Below are 22,688 nucleotides of genomic sequence, written 5' to 3' on the forward strand. Positions count from 1 at the left end.
GAATGTCTGTAACATTTATACTTAGGAATAGGGAAAATTCAATTAAAATTCAGTTTTTAATTCTAAATGCTAACATGACTTTCTAAAACCAATTTCTTGGAAAAATATCACACAGATTTGCGTTATTTTTTTTCCACTTTAATTTTACCATTTGCCTAGAAAATTACCAAAATAATTGTAACTGGGCTAATATATTTTTTCTAAGGTAAAATTTTTGAGATCCTTATTAATCTCAACTGCTATTGGATTTTATATTTTATATTTTAGGAGTTTTTAGAGGCAATCCTAAGCAAGTACAGGAATATCAGGATCTTTTGATTCCAGTACTTCATCAGACCACAGAAGGTATAGTTGTTTTTTTAAGAAATTCTTCTTACCAACATTTCCTGAATGTTTATTTGAAATGTATGAGTCCTTTGTAAAAAAACAATAATTTATATTAAATTGAAAAAAAGAATGATCCCTGATATGAAATCAGAAAGAAGATTAAGCAAGACAAAGATGGAGATGAATCTAGGTGGACATGGCTATAGTCATTCCAAAATAGTTTTATCAGGTGGACTGAGTTCCTCCATCTGTTATTTACTATGTAACTCCATTACTCTGTATAGAAAGTGACTAGTTTTTATCCAGGTCACCAAAAATGCTATAGTCAGGTGAGTGACCCACCTGCGGAGGGCTGCCTGGAGAGGTTCTGCTCTTGTCTAAAGGCACTAGAATTGCCGAGAATATTCTGGCCCCCTCTTTGGAGTTTTTTCTAGGGTCCTTAGCATTGTATTTTGAACATCTGCCATGGTGCTAAAACATCATCCTTTGAGGATGGATTTAATATTTTAGAAATGGTCAGAAGGCCCAGTCTTAGGAGTAAGGGTATATTGGTTCCAGTCAAACACCAGCAGGCACCCTCAAAAAACATAACTGAATTTTCTGTATAACTGGGAAACCAATTTTCAAAGGAATTCCAAATGAGATGTTCTAGATGTCTTTGGGGCTTTAAAGTATTGACAATCACAGCACTGAGCCCCATTCCTATCTCACATGAAATTTGTGATATTCTTTGGGGTTTTCCACAGATATCTCAGAGTAAATAGTTAATATTATATGCTCACTAACATGCTTGTAATGTTAAAAGTTGTGAAATGTTTATGGATAAACATTGATTTCAAAGTGAATATTAATTTTTAAAAGTTATCTTTGTCTTTATGCTACAAATAATCACTTGTCCAATGTGAGAAATAATGTATTAAATTTTGTAATGCATGTAATATTTGAAATCCTTTGAAGCAGATCTTTTAATATTTAGTATTAGATCATTGATGCATTGAGGTGTAGTAGTTTAATGTACCTCACTTCAGGCTTCATCGTGTTCAGAGAGTGATGTTCAAAGTATTATCTGTATATCATAGACCTTCTTACTGATTTTAGACACAAATATTGTTGATTGTCTGATATGTAAGGAAGCAAAATTTTAGGGAAATCTGTGCAATTTCATTAGAAAAATTAAGTTTACTGTGGGCTAATATTGCAAAAAGTCTCCTGTAGCATCCTACATAGATTGTTGATTATTTTCCCATTATATCATCCACAAAGATTCTACTCTTAAATAATAATTTTAGTTCCTACCAATCCATTTTTAAATGGTCACGGGGGGGGGTGGCTTTTTCTCTTCAGTGATGTTGAATGGTAGATAATGGGCTTAATGTTTAAATGGGGATTTCTTTGCTCTAGCAATGGCTCAGAGTTATAATTCTTCATTTAAGATTACACAGTATCTCATTTGTGAAGCTTCTACAGAATAATCCTTTTAAAAATAGCTTCCTCTATGGCTAGAAATATTTGCATACTGTGTATTTGTTGATTCATTTAAAGGTATTAAAATTAAATGTTGTTGAGGGAGATTATGTACTCATTGTTAGCCAAAGCATAACAATCTGCTGTTGAATTAGTGTTTTAAGTCAATTTTTTTCTCCATGATTTTCACTGGCAATATCTGAAAGGAACCACAATATCCAGCTTTCTATAGCTTATCAAATCTGTTGCCTCCTGTATAAGAATTCTCTCTCCCTGCTTTCTAATCATTACAGTGTCTTGAAGGGAAATTTTGGGAAAGACACTAATTTTGATATGGTTTGGCTGTATCCCCACCCAAAGCTCAGCTTGAATTATAGTAATTCCCATGTGTCAAGGGTGGGGCCGGGTGGAGATAATTGAATCATGGGGGCGGTTCCCCCATACTGTTCTCATAGTGGTGAATAAGTCTCAGGAGATCTGATGGTTTTGTAAATGCATAAGCCCTCTTGCCTGCCACCATGTAAAACATACCTTTGCTCTTCCTTCGCCTTCCACCATGATTGTGAGGCCTCCCTAGCCATGTGGAACTGTGAGGCCATTAAAACTCTTTCCTTTATAAATTACCCAGTCTTGGGTATATCTTTATTAGTAGCATGAGAATGGACTAATACAGATTTGTTATATTTTAAATACTTATTTTTAAACTCCATAGGATATCCTGTTGTACCAAAGTACTATTATGTGCCAGCTGACTTTGTAGAATATGAAAAAAATAACCCTGGTAGTCAAAAACGATTTCCTAGCAACTGTGGCCGTGATGGAAAACTGTTTCTTTGGGGACAAGCACTTTATATCATCGCAAAACTCCTGGGTAAGTGGAGAAGATTGGGAATGGTATTTTTTTCCTTGTTATTAAGCTATTAGAAATAAATATGCCTTTGCTGGTGTTTATGTTGGATTTGGGTGGTGTTTCATGGTCTTAAGAGGTCTTTAGGGAGTTTCTTAGTATCTAGTGGTATATTAATATATCTATTTCACTGAATAGTGATGGGCAGTTTCTGGAAAGAAAGTGAAATAGGTATGGGTACCATTTGTGATCATTTAGGGGGCTGCATTTGGCTTACTATGTAGGTTTCCTGCAGAAGATTATAGAAACTTTGAGTTACTTTTATATGATATATTAAAAATTCTGACTTAAGAAAACAGTAACAGTCATGCTTGGTCATACCTTTTAGTAGACCACTTGGCAAAATGTATTGGTCATCTCAAAGTTCTTTTCTTTCCAATAAATACATATTGGCAATTTTAGTTGGAGGTTTAATAGGACGATTATTCATTGTTCTTTGAAGAATTATTTTTCATCTTCTCCTACAACTTGAGCTGAATTATAGCACTCTTGGACACTTTGAAATGAAGACAAATTTGATAAACACAGAAAAAGCATTATGCATCTTCCTGCAACATTCCTTGTTCAAATTTTAAATGTTGTTAAGCATTTACATCAAAAAGGCTATCACTTTAGAGTCAGAATTCCTTTATTACAAAATATTATGAAATAGGCTAACTGTAAATACTGTACCTGCACTAAAAGAACTGCCTACTGTATAAAATACTGTTATGATTTTTGTTGTTTCTAGCATTACTGCATAAATGCTAATAAATATGTGCCATAAGAGTAATCATCTTCGGTTTTTAAAAAAATATTCCATTAGGGAAGAATATTTCACAGGACAGGTTTCCAGTTTGAGCTTTACATAAAATGATATGTAAGAACAGGCAGAAGCTAACCAAATAAGTGAAAACTAAGTTAACGCTGTTTTCAGTTTGCTCCTTTCCTAACCATATTTTCTGGGTCTCCATATATACCTAATGCTAATTTAAGAACATGAAGAAACATTTTCTTCCTCCTTTAAAGGGACAGCTTTTTGACAAGGTGTTGATATTATTTATAGGCTTTGCTTTTAGAATTTCCTAAGTGGGGGGAAAGACACATGAAATAGTTTTCTTTTTTTTTTTTTTTAAGTGATTCCACTTTTAATTTATAGTCGTATGACTAAGATGTTTTGAATATAAGCCTATCCGTATGCCAGATATAAATTTCAGGAACTCTTAATGTCTCTTTTACAGAAACTCTACCTCTATCCTGATGTAATTAGGTTGATTAAGAAAATTAAAGGCCACAGGCCAGAAAACTAACTTCCACAAATGCAACAAAAGGAAAAGTTTCTCCAATAACCTCTGTGCAATGGGAAATCTTTCTTTTAAGTACCAAGTCAATTTCTTCAACTGTACAATGTATTCTAATTTGAAGGTTTTCAAATATAATACAGTAACAACAAAATATAAGAAAATTAAAACTATAAGAAAATAGAGTAAATGGTATAATTCAAATAATGACTAAAATAAAATGACATTATGGATTTTGTAATCAACCTATAATTATATATTTAAATTTTACTTTACATATATAAGAGCACAGCTGAGGTTAACCATAATTTCAGATTTTATCACCAGCCACTTGTGCTATTTTATCACATTTGAAAATATTCACTCGTATTATTTACTTCAAACAGTGATCTATAAATTTGTTTAGACTATAATAGTTAAGGACCTTTTCTTCTTCAGGATAACTTAAAAAATTAAATGATGTATTGAACATACTACTAAAGAAACTTTACTTTTTGATTATGGTCTCTGCATTGAAGATTTGTAGGAATTTTTCTTTAATAATTTTCAAATCTTCCCGTGACCTCTCTGTTCATAGAAATATCATCTTTGAAATAACTTGTGTGAATACTTTATAAATCAAAAATGGATTCACATGACCATATTACCATAATCACCAATTTTAACACTCTCCTACATATTTTCTATATCACTTTTCTTGATTATAAAATGTCAGTAATATGAACACGCCCTTAATATAGCAGAATATTTAATTACATCAGTTTCCCATCAACACACCAAAGTCACTTAATAATTATATTGGCCATTTCCACTGATTGGCAGGAGGCTCTTCTACTAATGGCTCCCATGGTTTCCACTCCCTCATTTTTCTTGCCAGATTTTCATGTTCAGCCTGAAGAATCACCTCTTCTAATTGACTGCCTTGAAGTTGGCCTTCTAATTTTTTAACATCTGGTTCCGCTTTAACCATAGCCAGCTTCTCATTTGTAATCTGTTCTGTATACTTTCTATATGCTGCATTTTTAGGGATTTCCTCAAGAACATCAAGAATCTTTGTGTACAATATTCTTAGCCTCTCGTGTGGAGTATTGCACACAGCCAATCCCACAAGGCCAGTGGTCTTCCTCAGCACACCTGCCATGACAGCGCCAACGATTCGATCGACACATGAAATAGTTTTCTTAGAATCAACCCAAGTTGGGAAGGTTATCTCTGGTTAGAATGTTATTTCTGACTCACTAGCATAATTACAAAGAAGCTTTGTTGATACAGTTAAGTAAAACATATTTTAGTAGAGTACTAGTTAACTTATAATTTTAATGTTAAAATTCTAATTTTAACATTAGAATTATAGGTTTTTATGTACTACATTTGGAAATTACAAATGAGAATGAGGAATTTTTTTCTGTGATTCTGAGGCTAAAAACTGGCACCAGGGATCTGGATATGAAACTAAAACCTTCTTTATCCTGCTTTTTGCCGTATATCCAGCCTGGGTTTAGTACAACTAGAAAGAATGTTGTTTGAGCAAAGCCTCTAGATAAAATTGACAAGCCTAGTGAATTGAGAAGGTGGAATTGACTACACCCTACATAAGCAAATTGAGCTTTAAAAAAAGAAAAAGATTGACAATAGTATCAGTAAAAAAGCATTGAACTTTCCATAATAAATGTGTTGAATGTAGACAGGTCTTGAGTGAAGATAGTGTTTTCTCATATTAAGACCACAGTGAGCAGAAGTAGTACAGGTCATGCCTCCATTTCTGTTTCATGACCAAAAAGAAGAATAAATACTGCAGGGCTGCCATTAAAGAAAGTCAGGTTCTCTTTTCCCTGCTGATCTTCTGAAAAGGCAGTGAGAACATGCAGAAGGTATGTTGCATACTATGAAACCACATACATATCTCCAGTTGAAAAAAAGAAATATTGCATATTTATTAGTAGTCTAGCCTAGCTTTGTGTCATCTGGTTAACAACCCACTGGTTAAGACGAATAACGTCTCAGAAGATTGAATCATTTAGTTGCTCTTAACTATTGTATACTAGCCCTAAGAACCATCAGACTTCCATGGATTTTCATTAAGATTTCAGATACAAATTTACTTAAAAAGTCTTTATTCATTAAAGGAGCCTCAGTTGGATCTCTGCTTGACAACATTTTGTGGGCAGCTAATTGTGGTTACTATTTTTACATGAAAATAATATAAGTGAATCTTTAAAAATATAGTATATGACTTTAATTCAGGCCAGTTTGTGTCTCAGTGAAGTCTAATAATATTTTGCTTTGTGTATGCCTAAGTAAATAATTATATAACAAAACTCTGTGACTTCTATTCAATTGTTAAAGAAAAGACACAGTATGCTATTTCCTGAACCAAGGCCTGAACTCCCCACTGTGCTTTTAAAAAATAAGTTAATTATTCACAGTATTTCCTTTTCTCTTATAAAATTTATACTTTTAGAAAATCAATATTTTCTATATAGCTGGTAAATATATTATAAACATGTACACTTTAAACCCTGTAAGACATATCTTAAGATATATTTGACGTGTCTTAGAATAAAATGATCATTAGCTATACCTTCAACTGTTATTCAAATTTGAAAGTTTAGAAACCATTCATGTAAGACCAGTCTAAAGAAAGCAGAGAACCTTTTTGAGCTATTTGCAAAAATAAATAACCTTAAAAGTACAGTCATTCATTGCTTAATGGTAGGGCTACATTCTGAGAATTGTGTCATTAGGTGATTTTTAGCCAACAATGTACCTAGCCCATATGATATAGCCTATTGCTCCTAGACTACAAACTTGTAGAACATGTTACTATACTGAGTACTGTGGACAATTGTAACACAATGGTAAGTATCTGTGTACCTAACATATTTAAACATAGAAAATGTTTATACGTGAAGATGTCTATATGTGAAGATACAGTATTGTAATCTTATGGGACATCTTTATGCATCATTACATGATTGTATTTATTGCATTAAAAATCACTTGAGGCTGGGTGCAGTGGCTCACGCCTGTGTCCCAGCATTTGGGGAGGCTGAGGCAGGCTTGAGCCCGGGAGTTCGCAACTCGCCTCCCTAGTAGATGGGACTACAGGTGCATGCCGCCACGCCCGGCTAATTTTTTTGTATTTTTAGTAGAGACGGGGTTTTACCATGTTACCCAGGCTGGTCTCGAACTCCTGAGCTCTGCCTGCCAGCCATGGTGGTGCATGGCTGTAGTCCCAGCTACTCAGGAGGCTAAGGCCAGAGGATCACCTGAGCCCTGGAGGTCAAGGTTGTGGTGAGCCATGATTGCACCACTGCACTCTAGCCTGGGTGATAGAGTGAGACCCTGTCTCAAAAAATTGCTTGAAAATCTTGATATTTGAATTGAAATTTTTTTTGAGATTCAGAAAACTAAAGAAATATAAAGTTAACGATAACATTACTCTAAAACCATTAGATAACCATTATAAAGGCCATTATATAACTTTAATATATGTTCTTATTCAATATGTCCTAAAAAGAGATACTAACATATCAGCTTTTAAAAATCTGACTTCTAGGGCCAGGTGTGGTGGCTCATGCCTGTAATCCCAGCACTTTGGAAGGCCGAGGCAGGCGGATCATGAGGTCAGGAGATCAAGACCATCCTGGCTAACACAGTGAGACCCCATCTCTACTAAAAATACAAAAAATTAGCCAGCCATGATGGCACGCACCTGTAGTCCCAATTACTCAGGAGGCTGAGGCAGGAGAATCGCTTGAACCTGGGAGGCGGAGGTTGCAGTGAGCCAAGATCATGCCACTGCACTCCAGCCTGGGTGACAGAGCAAGACTCCATCTCAAAAAAAAAAAAAAAAAAAATCTGACTTCTAGACTTCAGCTTGTCTTTTCCATATATGCAACTTACTTTTCTTATCGTGTACATCAGCCATTCATAGAGATGATCTTCATTCAGGTACTACTACATTATCCCGGCTCATTAAGATTAGAACTTTACGTACTGTATAATTTAAGGCAGGTGAATACAATAATTTTTTAGGGTGGATATTTTGAAAACATTAATAAACATTAATGGTTAAAACAAGATATATTCTCTGGTAAACTTGAATATTAAGCAATTTTAGTTAACTACAACTTTCTCTCCAATATACACAAACTCCCAGAATACTCAGGTTAATGAAAATTTGCTTGAATCGCACAACAGAATTTTTTTTAAGAGACAAGAGAGTTTCACTCTGTCACCTAGGCTGGAGTGCAGTGGTACGATCATAGCTCAATGGAGCCCCAAACTCCTGGGCTCAAGTGATGATCCTCCTACCTCAGCTTCCTGAGGAGCTGGGACTACGGCCACAGATCACCATGCCTGGCAGGATCTTTTTCTTTTGGGGATGGGTATTATTTAATTTCCTTGGAACACTAACAAGCTACTTTTAAAGTGATAAAATAGATATAGAAGTACTTTAAAATATCCAAAGTGTTATGTATATACGAAGTTCCCAACTTAATTTCTTGGGTTCCCAAAGTTCTTTGGTAAGTGATTGTTTGGAAGCCAATTTATTTTCCTGTAGAAATTATATTTTAAATGATTATTAACACCCAGCAAACTTGTAACCATGGGGATACAGATTATTTCTCTGACATTATCATCTTTTTCTTCTACTTTCTCCCTCCCTAGCTTCTCTTCCTTTTTTTTTTTTTTCTTTTCTTACATTTTTCTTGTGCTGTAGTGAAAGGTCAAGAGTTTGCGGATCATGAGCTTAGGAATCAGACAGTCCAGGGTTTGAATGTAAAATCTGTCACTTACTACCTGTGTGATCTGAGTTTTCTTAACTTCCATGAGCATTGATTTCTTTATTTTTATGTTATAAGGATTAGCTGGTAAGGAAATACACATAAAGCATTTACTATGGGACAAATACATGTTTAAATGGTTCTTCCACTGTCTGTTCCTACTTTACCATTCATCTACTTGTTGATCTCTGCTTTTTTTTTATAGAGGCCTGCTCTTTGATAGTGACCGTGGATATCCAGTAGCTCACTAGCAAGAGTTATAGGATTATAGGAAATACTTCTCTCTGTCTGTCTCTCTCTCTCTAAGGGCAACCTAATTATTCTGACACACTACCTCCTAATTCCAGTGTATGTAACAAAAATAAGTCCCTTTGCATTTGATTTTATTCATGACATTTCTTGCCCAATTGATCTCAAATATAAAAGCTACTGAGTAAACCTGGAAATCTAATGCTTTTTAAACTTAAAATCATTCATCAAGTGTCCCCTAGTGTATATAAGGACATAAGAAACTGAGGTCTTGATTTTCTTTGGTCTGTTGTCTTCAAATGCAGTTGACTCTTCAGGATAGCACGTGGTTTTCTTACTGCTCAGTTCAAGATAAAATGAATAGATAAGAGTGTACAGTATATTTTTACATGTTGGTTGCTAAGAGATTTCCCAGTTGTTGCACTTCAGGAAACTTCAAGAATATTTTCATTATCTTTCTCATGTTACCCATGTGATGGCTAGTGACTTAAAGTGGGATTTCTGTGCAGCAGGCATTATAAACATCGGGAAGCACATGTAGTATTACTTTAAAGGCTTCACCTGGGAAGACTTTCTTTAGCTTTATGTATAAATAACTGACTTTCTTTTTTTTTTTTTTGGAGATGGAGTCTCGCTGTGTCGCCCAGGCTGGAGTGCAGTGGCACTATCTCGGCTCACTGCAACCTCTGCCTCCAGGGTTCAAGCAATCCTCCTGCCTCAGCCTCCTGAGTAGCTGGGGCTACAGGTGCTCGCCACCACGCCTGGCTAATTTTTTGTATTTTTATTAGAAGCGGGGTTTCACCATGTTGCCCAGGCTGGTCTCAAACTCCTGAGCTCAGGCAATCTGCCCGCCTTGGCCTCCCAAAGTGCTGGGATTACAGGCATGAGCCACCACGCTTGGCCAATAACTGACTTTCTTAAAGCTAAAATGTTTTTATTGAATTAGTACAAGTGCTAGAAAATTTGCATAGAAATTATTCTCATCCTTACATATATTAGTAAAGTTGAATATGAGAGTAGTAATAGAGTCTGAGAGGGCTTTTCGTACATGTTGTCACACAGATTTTCAGAAACACTAATATAATACCTGCCTTAAAATATATCACATTCTGTGCTCTGCCTTTTACAAACATCATCCTAAGTAATCCTCCTAACATCTCTCTGAGATGGGTAGTATGTGGCATAGGTGAGGAAACTAAGGCCCATAAGAGTTTAACAACTCACCCAAGGTTACAGAGCTCATGACTAGCAGAGTTTATTGATTTATTCAGGAGTCTACAGGGTGCTTGTGTCACCTGTAACCTCTGTGGTATTAAATATTCCTATTAAAAATAAAAACATTGCTAACCTAATAAGATAATAAATCGAGTCTTGTTTTCATTTATATTCTATTAGAAACATATTTCTTAGTCACTCTTCTGTGAATTGTCTAGTAATTTTTTTTGTCCATTTAATCTTGGTTTTATGGTTTTTCTTATCAGTCTACATGAATGTTTTATATATTAAGTGTATAAAACCTCTCTGATATTTTCCTAGTTTGTTTGCCTTTAAATTTTGCTTTTGCTATATTTTCATGAGCAGAAGTTAAAATCTTTACACACTCAGATCTACCAGTGTTTTCCTATTTAGTTTTTGCTGTGGAATTTACCATTTAGTTTTAGAAAGTCCATCCTTGTTAATCAGTTGAGTAAAATGCGTACACACACACACACACACACACACACACACACACATTTGGAATTTTCTGGTGTAATATGAGGTTAAGGATCTGCATTTTCTTTTTCTCCAAATAGCTCATTTCATAATACATGTGTTACTAATATGTGCCACCACAGCTGAGAATCAGCTAGGCTTTGAAGAACATAATTTTACCCTGTAAATATCTGCTGAGCCTATTTTAGTATGTCCTATGTAATTTTTGTGTCATGATAAAAAATACTTACTCTGTTAAATTTTCTTTAAATTATTATTTCATTAAAGAAACAGATTTTTCTTAATATTTTCTTTTTACACTGGACAATTTTTGCTTGGGGTAAGCCCAGGGTATATTTTATAAACCTTCTGTGAAAAAAAATTAATTAACTTAATTCCTCTTTTCTAAGGATTTAAAGACAGATATCTCCATTTTATAGAAATTCTTGATTATCTTGGAGGTGTGGTGCTGTACTGTAAATGTAGCAAGCCATTGATCTCTTACCCTCGTTCTTTTATTTTCATTTGAAATATTCTGTAGTTTGTTGGATATAAGTTCTTTCAGGATTGTCACTCTTCACCAGAAAATCAGTTTCATTGAATTGGCACGATAAAGACCTCTATTTTTGCCTCCTGAATGATAAAAATGAATGCAGTGGGGAAAAAATGTGCCCATAAACTTGACCTTTTAATGATATTTCTCACATTTACCATTATGGAAATTAAAGTAATGATTATGGCAGTTAGTGTTTCTGTATTTGCTAACCCACTAATTTATTATTCTGCTTAGTAAGTGTATTGAGTGCCTACTAGGTGCTGGCAGCTGTGCTAGGTACTGGGCATCATGTATAAGAAGCATCCAGTCTATGAGGTTATACATGAGCACGTGGTGTAAGTGGGAACATCAAGCTAGATAAAGAAGTGTGGCACAAAGAGAGAAATACAAAGGAAATGCAAAGAAATAAGCTTTTGGAAGACTTGGTTAACCATTCAATTCTTACCAATTTTAATAGATTAGCATTTATGCTTTACAAGGATGTAAGGTTTCTTAATTTATCTGTCACTATTTATAGATAACAAAATACTGTAATAAAGATAGAATTTAATTTCTATAGCATGACAGTGAAAACTTGTTGGTTTTAGAAATTTTTTCACATCTCAGTGATCATACAATTGAGATAGGGAAATAATTTTCTGCCTATCTAGAATATCAGTGTACTAATCAACCCTGTATCATGAGCTAAACTGAAATTAGTACATTAAAGTTATATGTTGATATCTGCTTTTATTGGTTTGGTTTAAATTTTGAAAAAGTATATTTTTTTTTTTTCAGAGAGAAAGGAGAACATTTGTAATGTGCAACCTGATTTAGTCCTAGGAAAAATATAACATGTCTAAATCTTTTTTTTTATTTCATCCTCCTTCTGGTATTATTTTCACCTATGTTGTGTAGAATGTCAGTGTTCTTAAAGGGCAAGATTAGTATGTGATTAAGAGCTCAGACTCTGGGAGTCGACTGACTGTGTCTCAGCTTTGCTGTATGCCAGCCACCAGGAAGTTGCCTAAACACTCAGGTTCCTCTGGTTCATCATCTGTAAAATGATAAGGTTGTTGTGAGGATTAATGAATGAATATATGTGAAATACTTAAAACAATGCCTGGAGCTTAATAACTGTGTAGGTATTGCTGCTGCTGCAGAGGCAGCAGTGGCTCTGGTAGACTCTGCTGCTGCTCTTCCTCCTTCTTCTTCTTATTCTACTGTTAATACTACTTTAATTATTATTGAAAAGATCTTCCAAGAGTTACTGAAATCCTTTGGTGATTTTGTCTCAAATAACAATGCAGATGTGCCTGGAAGGTACCCCAGGATAGAAATCTAGTATAGAAGTATTCCTAAAGCTGCAAAGAAATTTATAACCGTTGATTCCTTGCTCTGTCATATTCATTACCTAAAAGCAATTTATAAAAAGCTATGGAAAATGAACTGTAATCTTTTTAGTAAATATTATACATGGGTACATTTATACAAAACTCAGCATAGTATTGTTTTTAAGTGATCAGTGTAGAGCCAAAGATCAAGGATGAAATAAACATGTTTTATAGCTTACATGCAGTAAAAATGAAGAAGTGTGCCGACTCACTTTAGAAGTTGGATTTTTGTTTTTGTTTTTGTTCAATTAATTTGCACATGTGTGAGCATAACTAAGATAACTTTACAGATACAGACTTGCTGGGTTGGAAAATATGCTCACTGTAAATTTGTGTAGATAACTGACAACTTGCACTCCAAGGAGGTTTTGCAGAATTGCATTTCAGGGGATTTTCCTACCACCACCACCTCTCCCCTGCATATTCTCTTCCAGGCCCATGGAGAAATCCTGCTGTAGTGAGTGAGCCTCCGGTGCTGATGGGTATCCTTCAAGTGTGTTACAGCAGAAGACAGCAGAGAACCACAGACTTAGTGCCTTCCTCCCCACTGCCTCTCACTCTAAATTTCCATCCTTGTTATATCCTAGGATTTTATCAAAAGTTGCCATAAGGAACTACCATGTTAAAAGGGCTTCCATTTTTACAGTGCAACGGCAATTGAGGACGTTGCCTTCATGTTGGTCAGTGCCCCATAAAAAAACGCCCCTTCTCAGAAATCTCTTTTAGAATTTTGTATCAGGAAACATTATTTCTTAACAAACTGATTTCCTTCCTATTATTTTTCTGATTTTTCTGAAAGAAATCTGACTTCTTTCCTATTATTTTTAAAATAGCTTTATTGAGATGTGATTTACATACCATATATTTTACCTATTTAAAGTTTGCAATTCAGTGATTTTTGGTATATTTATAGAGTTGTGCAACCATCACTGCAGTTTTACAATGTTTTCATCATCTCCCTGCCAAAAAACCTCATGCCCAGTAGTAGTCACTCCTCATTTCCTTCTCATCACTTCACCCTCTCACCCAGCACTAGGCAATGGCTAGCCTACTCTCTAATTCTATAGATTTGCCTATTTGGGACCTTTTATATAACTCGAAACTGATAATGGACCTTTGTGTCTGGCTTCTTTCACTTAACATAATATTTTCAAGGTTTATCCATGTTGTAGCATGTTTCAGCAATTCATTCCTTTTTTATGGCAGAACAATATTCCATTGTATGTATACATTACATTTTATTTACCCATTCATCAGGAGATGAACATTTGGGTTGTTTGCACTTCTTAGCTATTATGAATAATGCTGCTATAAACTTTATATAAAATTATTGTTTGACATATTTTTAATTTCTCTTGGGTGTATACCTAGGCATGTAATTGCTGGGTCTATGCTAAGTCTTACGTTTAACATTTTGAGCAACTTCCAGACTGTTTTCCAAAGCTGCTGTATCATTTTGCTTTCCCATCAACACTATTTGAGGGTTTCTGTTTCTCTACATCTTTGCCAACACTTGTTCTTACCTATTTTCTTTTTTTAATTGTAGCCTTCCTAATGGATATGAAGTAATACCTCATTGTGGTTTTGATTAGCATTTCCCAAATGACTAATGTTGTGCATTTTTTCATGTGCTTATTGGTAATTTGTATATCTCCTTTGGAGAAAAGCCTATATAGACACTGTGGCTATTTTTTAATTGGATTTTTTTGTTTTTATTATTATGTTGTTATGAGTTCTTTGTATCTTCTAGGTTTAAATCCCTTACAAGATATCTGATTTGTGAATGTTTTCTCACCATTCTTTGGGCTGTTATTTCACTTTCTTGATGGATCTTTTGTGGCACAAAAAAGTTATAATTTTGATGAAATCCAATTTATCTCTTTACTGCTTTTATCACTTTCGTTATGATGCCATAGTTTTGTCTAAATCAGTCACAAAGACTTACTTCTATATTTTCTTCTAACAGTTTTATAGTTTTAACTCTTACATTTTTAACTCTTTGATCTATTTTGAGTTGATTTTATATATGGTGTGAGAAAAAGGTCCAGCTTCATTCTTTTGCATTTGAATATCCAATTGTCTCAGCACTATTTGTCAATAAAAAAACTTTTTTTGGCTGGGCATGGTGGCTCACGCCTGTAATCCCAACACTTTGGGAGGCTGAGGTTTGAGGCCAAGAGTTTGAGACCAGCCTGGCCAACATGGCAAAACCTTGTCTCTACAAAAAACACAAAAATTAACCAGGCATGGTGGTAAATGCCTGTAATCCCAGCTACTCAGGAGACTGAGGCACCAGAATTGCTTGAACTTGGGAGGTGAAAGTTGCAGTAAGTTGAGATTGTGCCACTGTACTCCATGTGGGCAACAGAGCAAGACTCTGTCTCAAAACAAAACAAAGAAAAATCCTTTCTCTCCCTACTGAATAGTTTTGGCACCCTGTCAAAAATCAGTAGACTATATATGCAAGGGTTTATTTTTGGACTCTGTATTCTATTTCTGTCTCTATCCTTATGCTAATACCACATTATTAATTACCATAGCCTTTGTCGTTTCCAATCTGATACTTTTTATTCTTTTTCTTTCCCAATTTCCCTGGCTGGAACCTCCAGTTCAATGTTGAATAGAAGTGGTGAGAGTGGACATCCTTGTCTTATTCCTGATCTTTGGGGGAAAAGCATTCAGTCTTTTACCATTGAGTGTGATATTAGCTGTAGCTTTTTCATAGATGCCCTATATTAGGTTGAATACATTTTCTTCTGTTCCTACTTTGTTGAATGCTTTTTATTCAAGGACGTTGAATTTTGTCAAATGCTTTTTCTCAGTCTGTTGAAGTGATCATATAGTGTTTTCTCCTTTATTTCGTTGATATGGTCTATTAGTAATTAACTTTGTGATGTTAAGCCATCCTTGCATTTGTGGGATAGATTCTACTTGGTTATGATGTGTAATCCCTTCTTTATGTTACTAGATTTGGTTTGCTAGTATTTTGTTGAGGATTTTTGTGTCTATATTCATACAGATTTTGCTTTGTAATTTTCTTGTGATACTTTGATTTTGGTATTAGAATAATACTGACCTCTTAGAATGAGTTGGGAGGTGTTCCCTCTTTTTTTGTGGGTGGGGGAGCACAGTTTGTGAAAGATTGGTTTTAATTTTTCTTTAACTGCTTGGTAGAATTCACCAGTGACACCATCTAGTCCTGAACTATGTGTGGATGCATGTGTGTACTTTTTACAAATCTGTTTAGATTTTCTATTCCTTCTTGAGTCAGTTTTGGTAGTTTGTGTCTTTCCGGGAATAATTCATCCATTTCATCTAGGTTATCTAATTTGATGGCATGTATTTGTTGATATTATTCTCTTATAATCCTTTAGTTCTGTAGTAATGTTTCTTTCTTGAATTCTTGATTTAGTAATTTGAGTCTTCTTTCTTCTTTTCTTGGTCAATCTAGCTAAAGGTTTGCAAGTTTTATTGAGCTTTTTAAGAAACTACTTTTCATTTCCTTGATTCTGTATTGTTTTTCTGTACTGTTTCATTAATTTCCACTCTAATCTTTATTATTTCCTTCGTTCTGTTGCTTTTGATTTAGTTTGCTCTTTTTCATCCACTGTCTTTTTTTTTTTTTTTTTTTTTTGAGATGGAGTCTCTCTCTTTTGCCCAGGCTGGAGTACAGTGGCACAATCTCGGCTCACTGCAACTTCCGCCTCCTGGGTTCAAGCAATTCTCCTGCCTCAGCCTCCTGAGTAGCTGGGATTACAGGCGCATACCACTATGCCCAGCTAATTTTTTTTTTTTTTTGTATTTTTAGTAGAGATGGAGTTTTACCATGTTGGCCAGGCTGGTCTCAAACTCCTGACCTTGTGATCCACCCACCTCGGCCTCCCAAAGTGCTGGGATTACAGGCATGACCCACCGTGCCCAGCCGTCTCATCCACTGTCTTAAGGTGGAAAAATAGGTTATTGATTTGAGATTTTTCTTCTGTTTAATATAGGAATTTATAGCTATAATTTTTTCTCTGAGCATTGTTTTACCCACATCCCATTGATTTTGGTGTTTGTCTTTCATTCATCTCATCAGAAAGTATATTAGAATATATTTTCTCATTTCCCTTTTGGTTTATTATTTGACCCATTAGTTATTTAGTAGTATGTTTTCATTTCCACGTATGTGTGAATTTATAATATTTCTTTCTGTTATTGATGCCTAATTCCATTCCCTTGTGGTCAGACAATATACTTTTTATGATTTCAGTCCTTTTCTATATATTGAGGCTTATTTTATGGCCTAGTATGTGGTATATCCTGTTGGAGGATGTTTCATGCACACTGAGAAAAATGTATATTCTTCTCTTGTTGGAGTATTTTCTAAAAGTCTAGTTGTTTTATAGTGTTATGCAAATGCATTTTTGATAACGTCATTCCCCTTCTTTTTTTCAGCTGATGAACTAATCAGTCCTAAAGACATTGATCCTGTCCAGCGCTATGTCCCACTAAAGGATCAACGTAACGTGAGCATGAGGTTTTCCAATCAGGTAAAGAATTATTGTATTTCTTGATTTAGACTCGTCCAGAGACATTTAAGCTTAATTGAAGAGGAAATTTTTGTTCTGAATAGGTTTTTGTTGTTCCTTCTGAAGGAAAGCTTTCTCCCTCTTCTGGTTAGTTAAGATTTACTTGTGGTAAAGGGCTATTTGTTAATGAGGAAGTAGGTTTCAGATGGATCCAACAAAGTGCCTTGCAGGTAAACATTTCTATCTTCAGAATGTTGAGTTTAAGGTGTCAAGTGTCTTTGAGAAGAAGCAGTGCATCTGGGTGGCAGGAGGACCAATGATTGAAGGGAGGGGGATCCCCCAAAAGGCCTGTGCTTGATGTCTCTCCTGCACTGTGGCTCCATGACAGGGCTGCGTGACTGACAGTTGTTACAGCAACAGCGACTTGGTGACGTGTTGGGGAAGGAATAGTTTTAAAATTTTTACATTTAGTAGCTATGGATTCAGACTGTGTTGTGTCAACAAAATAAGTGTGTGTAGGATCAGCAAGATTGATATTGACTTGAGCAAACCCTCAAGTATTAAGTGAAACCAGTAATGAGGACTGTTAGAATGTTGTGGATTGTGGAAACTGTCTGAAGAGAAACGGAATGTACCTGCATGTGTGCCTGGGATTCTAAGCAGTTAACATGCATTTAATAAGATTGGTATCAATGCTTACAGAAGATAGGCTTATAAATGGAAATGTTCCTTATATTTTTATAAAAAATGTGTATTACACACACACACACACAGAGCAATAAGTGTTTGTTTTAATAAGAGAAAGGGAGAGCCAATGGCCCCGTTAGATTCTATTGCACTGTTTCTCTGACTCTTTTGCTTGTCTTCAACAAAACATGAAATGACTCTGAGTTGTTTATGGATAAGAAGCTATTTGAGAGACTTGTAAATAAATGCTATGGTTTTCTCAAGAACATAAAATTCCTGTGTTAATATGTGATGAAAATTTCTCACTGGCCTGTTAGCTCTTTATGTAAGGGGGTATTTGGCCTTTATCTTAGTTACCGCTCGTGTTGGTACAATTGGCAGAGTTGTTCTCAGCACTTGGCGACGTGTTGGGGAAGGAATAGTTTTTAAATTTTTGCATTTAGTAGCTATGGATTCAGAATGTATCGTGTCAACAAAACAAGTGTTTGTAGGTACAGTGCAAGTGTACAGTCTGTACCGATTTGAAATACACCATTTTACTTGAAGACATGGCAAAATAGAGAATTCATCCAGCTTCATATTACCAGTGCTATGACTGAACCATTTTAAGACTAATGTGTATCACTTAAATAGTATTTCACATGTGTGACCCACTTCTCTAGAGCGATGAAACCTCAAAGCCTTTTCTTAGAAAATAAATTAATAGGTCACCGATTTGAGGTGTGCAGACAGGAGCCAGAGAACATCAAAGCATTTCATAGGCATATGGCTAACAAAATCATCAGTTTAAACAGTTGTTTCATGCTTGACACATATAATGATGGCTGTGGGTTATGTGTAAATTTTGGTGTACAATATACTACTTGCAACTCTTTCTCTCCTGCTCAAGAAAGCTTATCAGGAGATGAGTGACGGAGAGTGAATTTTAAAGAGAATTCACTCTACAGGTATGTTTTATGTCAAAATTACTTTGTACTGCTGCTACTGAATTATCTGTGTCATGCCTCCCAAGTGGAGCCACATCCTAGCTAAGAGAAATGCTCCTCTCCTGTAGCCACATGGCAGATTACCTCTGTGCAGTGTTGTATACAGTTTCTGAGAGGGAGGTGATGGGGAGATTTGCAACAGAAAACTACTGGGAGTGGATATGTCCCCACGTGGTTGGCAGCTTGGTTGTGGTGGTATATAAAATACTGAAGCTGCCTTGCCACTTTCTCAGCCATTTTAAGCAGTAGGCAAGACGTGGCATGCCCATGTCTGTTCCCGGGGCTGGGTGAAGTGGACTGATGAAATAGAGGGGTCAGACATGTCCCCAGATGTGCAGCCCTCTGTTTGAAATGTTGGTGTCAGTAGCCACTTAGTCATGATTGACCAGGACAGATTTTGTAACTAACTGATCTGTGGGAATTCACTAGGTGCTTTAAACCCTACCACAAATTAGGAAAGTAAATAGGGAATAGTAAAGTCCAAGCAGTTTCTGAAAATGGTAGAAGTGCTTGTTCCCGAAAGAAGGTATGTCAGGGATCCCATGACTACCCTCAGCCACTGTAATTCACTAGAGGACTCACAGAACTCAGAAGCTGTTACCCTTAGACTTAGGGTTGATTACTGTGAAAGGATACAGAATAAAATCAGCGAAGGGAAAAGGCACATGGGGCAAGTCCTGAGGAACCTCAGCACAGGCTTCCAAGTGTCTTCTTCCAGAGGAGTCAAATGAGATGCACTTAATTACCCTAGTGAGGATGTGTCAACACATGCATAGTGTTGCCAACCAGCGAAGCTTGCTCAAGCTTCGTTGTGTATAGTTTTTACTAAAGGTCAGTTATGTAGGCATGTAGCATCTCAATTGTTTAAGCACCAGCCCCACAGGGAAAAACCAGATGTTCATCATAAATCACATTGTTAGTGCCAACTCTCTGGACAAACTGGTACACTGTGGCCCAAGGCCTCAGGCATGCAAAACACTCTTATCATCTTGTGAGTCTTTTACTTTTTCTCAAATGTTTTCTGTTTCTTTATTTTTGGCTATCTTTTACATTAATTACATTTTATTAAAATTTTGTGTAATTTTGTGTAACCACCGTCACAATCAAAATACTTAATTGTACCATCCCATATCACCATAAGGCTTCCTTGTGTTATTCCTTTATAATCATACCCACTTCCTTCACCCCAGTTCTTAACCCGTTGCAACTACTAATCTGTTCTTTATTTTATAATTTTGTCATTTTAGGAATGTTATAAAAATTGAACTGTACCTAACCTTTTGGGATTGGCTTTTTTCACTCAACATAATTTCCATGAGATTCATCCAAGTTGTTGCATGTATCAACAGTGTATTAGTCCATTCTCAACTGCTATAAAGAAATACCTGAGACTGGGTAATTTGTAAAGAAAAGAGGTTTAATTGGCTCATGGTTCTGCAGGCTGTACAGGAAGCATAGCAGCTTCCATGCTTCCAGGCTTCTGGGGAGGCCTCAGGGAGGTTTTACTCATGGAGGAAGGCAAAGCGGGAGCAGGAGAGTGAGGGGGAGGGCCTACACACTTTTAAACAACCAGATCTTATGAGAACTCACTCACTATGCAGTACCAAAGGGGGATGGTGCTAAACCATTCATGAGAACTCCACCTCCATGATCCAGTCACATCCCACCAGTCCCTACCTTCAACACTGGAGATTACAACTAGACATGAAATTTGGGTGGGGACATAGATCCACACCATATCACATAGTTTGTTTCTTTTTATTGCTGATTTGTACACCATGGTATGGTGGTACCTTTGTTTAACCATTCACACATTAACGAACATCCTACAGCTTATTCGAACATTTCTTAGAATTCCACTTTAATTATTCATAATGTTCATTTATAATGTTTTTTCATATATCACTTTTTAAGTTTTCGTTAGTTGGTTGTTCTAGGAATTACTGTATACATACATAAGTTATCAAAAGTGCAGTGGTATCATTTTGCCACTTTAAGTGAATTATAGAAACCTTACTTCTTCCATTAGTTTCCCTTACCTTCTTCATTTCTTAAACACAATTTTTAAAATATTTCCTCTGTCTTCATTGAGCAGCACATCAAATTGTGTGAAAATTTTTGCTTCAACCATAAACTTTGATTAAAGAAGTTCATGGGATGACGGATAGTCTATTGTGCTGACCTCAGTTTTTACCATTTCATGTTCTTTCCTTTCTGAATGTCCCAGCCTTCTTCTGTTATCATTTTCTTTCTGTTTGGACACCTTCCTTTAGACATTATTTATGGGTAGGTCTGCTAGCAACAAATTTCTTAGTTTTCTTTTGTCTGAGAATATCTTTATTTCACCTTCATTCCTGAAGGGTAGTTACGTTGGGTATAGGATTCCTAGTTAACAATTGTTTTACTTCAGCACTAAGAAATATTGTGCCACTTCCTCTGGCTTCCGTAGCTTCAAATGAGAAATTCCCTGTCAGTTCAAATTTGTGTTCCTCTACAGGTAATGCCCCATTTCTTCTTGTCCTAAGTCTCCTTATGCCACTGGGTAGAGGGCCAGAAGCCACCAGGCTCAGCTGACATGGGAGGATCAGCCTAATTGCTGTTGCCCCTGGTGTGGAGCAAGGGTCGAGTAGACCTGTCATTGCTTTGAACCCTCTACAGGTGAATTGGACTGCCCAAGGGTACCTGAGTAGTAGAACACTGTGGAGTCAGGAAAGCTCTCTGGGGCTTCTTTGTTGATGCTGCAAATATGTTGGCCCATCAGCACTGTGGTTGTGAAGCAGAGGTTGGGTTGGCTTACCAGGACTTTGAAGTTGCTGCTAAAGACAGATTGGCCAACTGGTACCTCAGTTGAAGAGCTGAGATTAGAGCTCCCCACTTGGTCTCTGTTGTGCTTTCCATTTCACTGTCCTCTGGTGAGAGAAAACAGATTTTTCTTTTTTTCTATGCCTATTGGTTATTTCAGGCTACAGACTCCTGCAAGTGCATATGTGTAGTCTCAAGAGTCTCACTGCATTGCCATTCTTCAAGTGCTGAGGCCTCTGGCCAGTCCAGTCTGCTTTCTTTCCAGCTTTCAGAATCCTTTAATAGTTATCTGTCTAGGCCATCTTGTTCCTACTTCCAGTTTTTATAGTGGATAATGTATGTTCATAAGTCTTTCTACAAGTAAAAAAGATTTATTCTGTTCCTTTACTCATCTTTTTTCTTCAGAGTAATTTTTTAAACAATAATGACTATCATTTATTGAGCATTTATTTTTAATAGCAGCTTTATTGAAGCATAATTTGCATCCCATACAATTCACTAATTTAAAGCATACAATGAAATGGTTTTTAGTATATTTACCAGAACTAATTTTAGAACATTTGGAACTATTCAGATACTGTGGCCATTTTTTAATTGATTTGTTTCTTTTTATTATTGTATTGTAACAGTTCTTTATATATTCTGAGACCTTTATATGATTGCAAATATTTTCTCCCATTCTGTGGATTATCATTCCAGTTTTTCTTGGTGTCATTTGAAGCATGGAAGTTTCTAATTTTGAAGAAGCCTCATTTATCTATTTTTTTCCTTTAGTTTTTTGTGCTTATGGTGTCATGTCTAAGAAACCATTGCCTAATCCAAGGTCATGAAGATTTGTGTTTGTGTTTTCTTTTATATATATATATATATATATATATATATATATATATATATATATATAAAGAATTTTATAGTTTTAGCTCGTATACTTAGACCTGTGATCCATTCTGAGTTAATTTTATATATGGTGTGAGGTATAGAGCCAGCTTCATTCTTTGTATGTGGTTATCCAGTTGTCACCATTTGTTGATTCTCCACAGTAAACTTTTTCTTTTTTTAAATAA

At 35.7% G+C, this 22,688-nt stretch overlaps 2 protein-coding genes across 6 annotated transcripts in view; one reads left to right on the top strand and one right to left on the bottom strand.

Annotated features, from left to right (window-relative positions):
- PHKB (phosphorylase kinase regulatory subunit beta) overlaps positions 1 to 22,688 on the top strand; it is a 238,194-nt gene that overhangs the window by 135,815 nt on the left and 79,691 nt on the right. For all 5 annotated transcript variants that reach the window (XM_054452899.2, XM_054452903.2, XM_054452901.2 and 2 more), the window contains 3 exons: positions 268 to 345; positions 2,504 to 2,662; positions 17,076 to 17,170. In XM_054452899.2, coding sequence (XP_054308874.2) covers positions 268 to 345; positions 2,504 to 2,662; positions 17,076 to 17,170 — 332 coding nt within the window. The remainder of the gene's footprint in view (positions 1 to 267; positions 346 to 2,503; positions 2,663 to 17,075; positions 17,171 to 22,688) is intronic.
- On the bottom strand, positions 4,654 to 5,127 carry LOC129015260 (NADH dehydrogenase [ubiquinone] 1 alpha subcomplex subunit 5-like). The gene has a single exon (XM_054452907.2). The coding sequence runs from the start codon at positions 5,117 to 5,119 to the stop codon at positions 4,772 to 4,774; it is 348 nt and encodes a 115-aa protein (XP_054308882.2). The 5' UTR covers positions 5,120 to 5,127; the 3' UTR covers positions 4,654 to 4,771.

This window comes from Pongo pygmaeus, chromosome 18 (genome assembly GCF_028885625.2).
Source record: "Pongo pygmaeus isolate AG05252 chromosome 18, NHGRI_mPonPyg2-v2.0_pri, whole genome shotgun sequence".
Classification (NCBI taxonomy): Eukaryota; Metazoa; Chordata; class Mammalia; order Primates; family Hominidae; genus Pongo; species Pongo pygmaeus.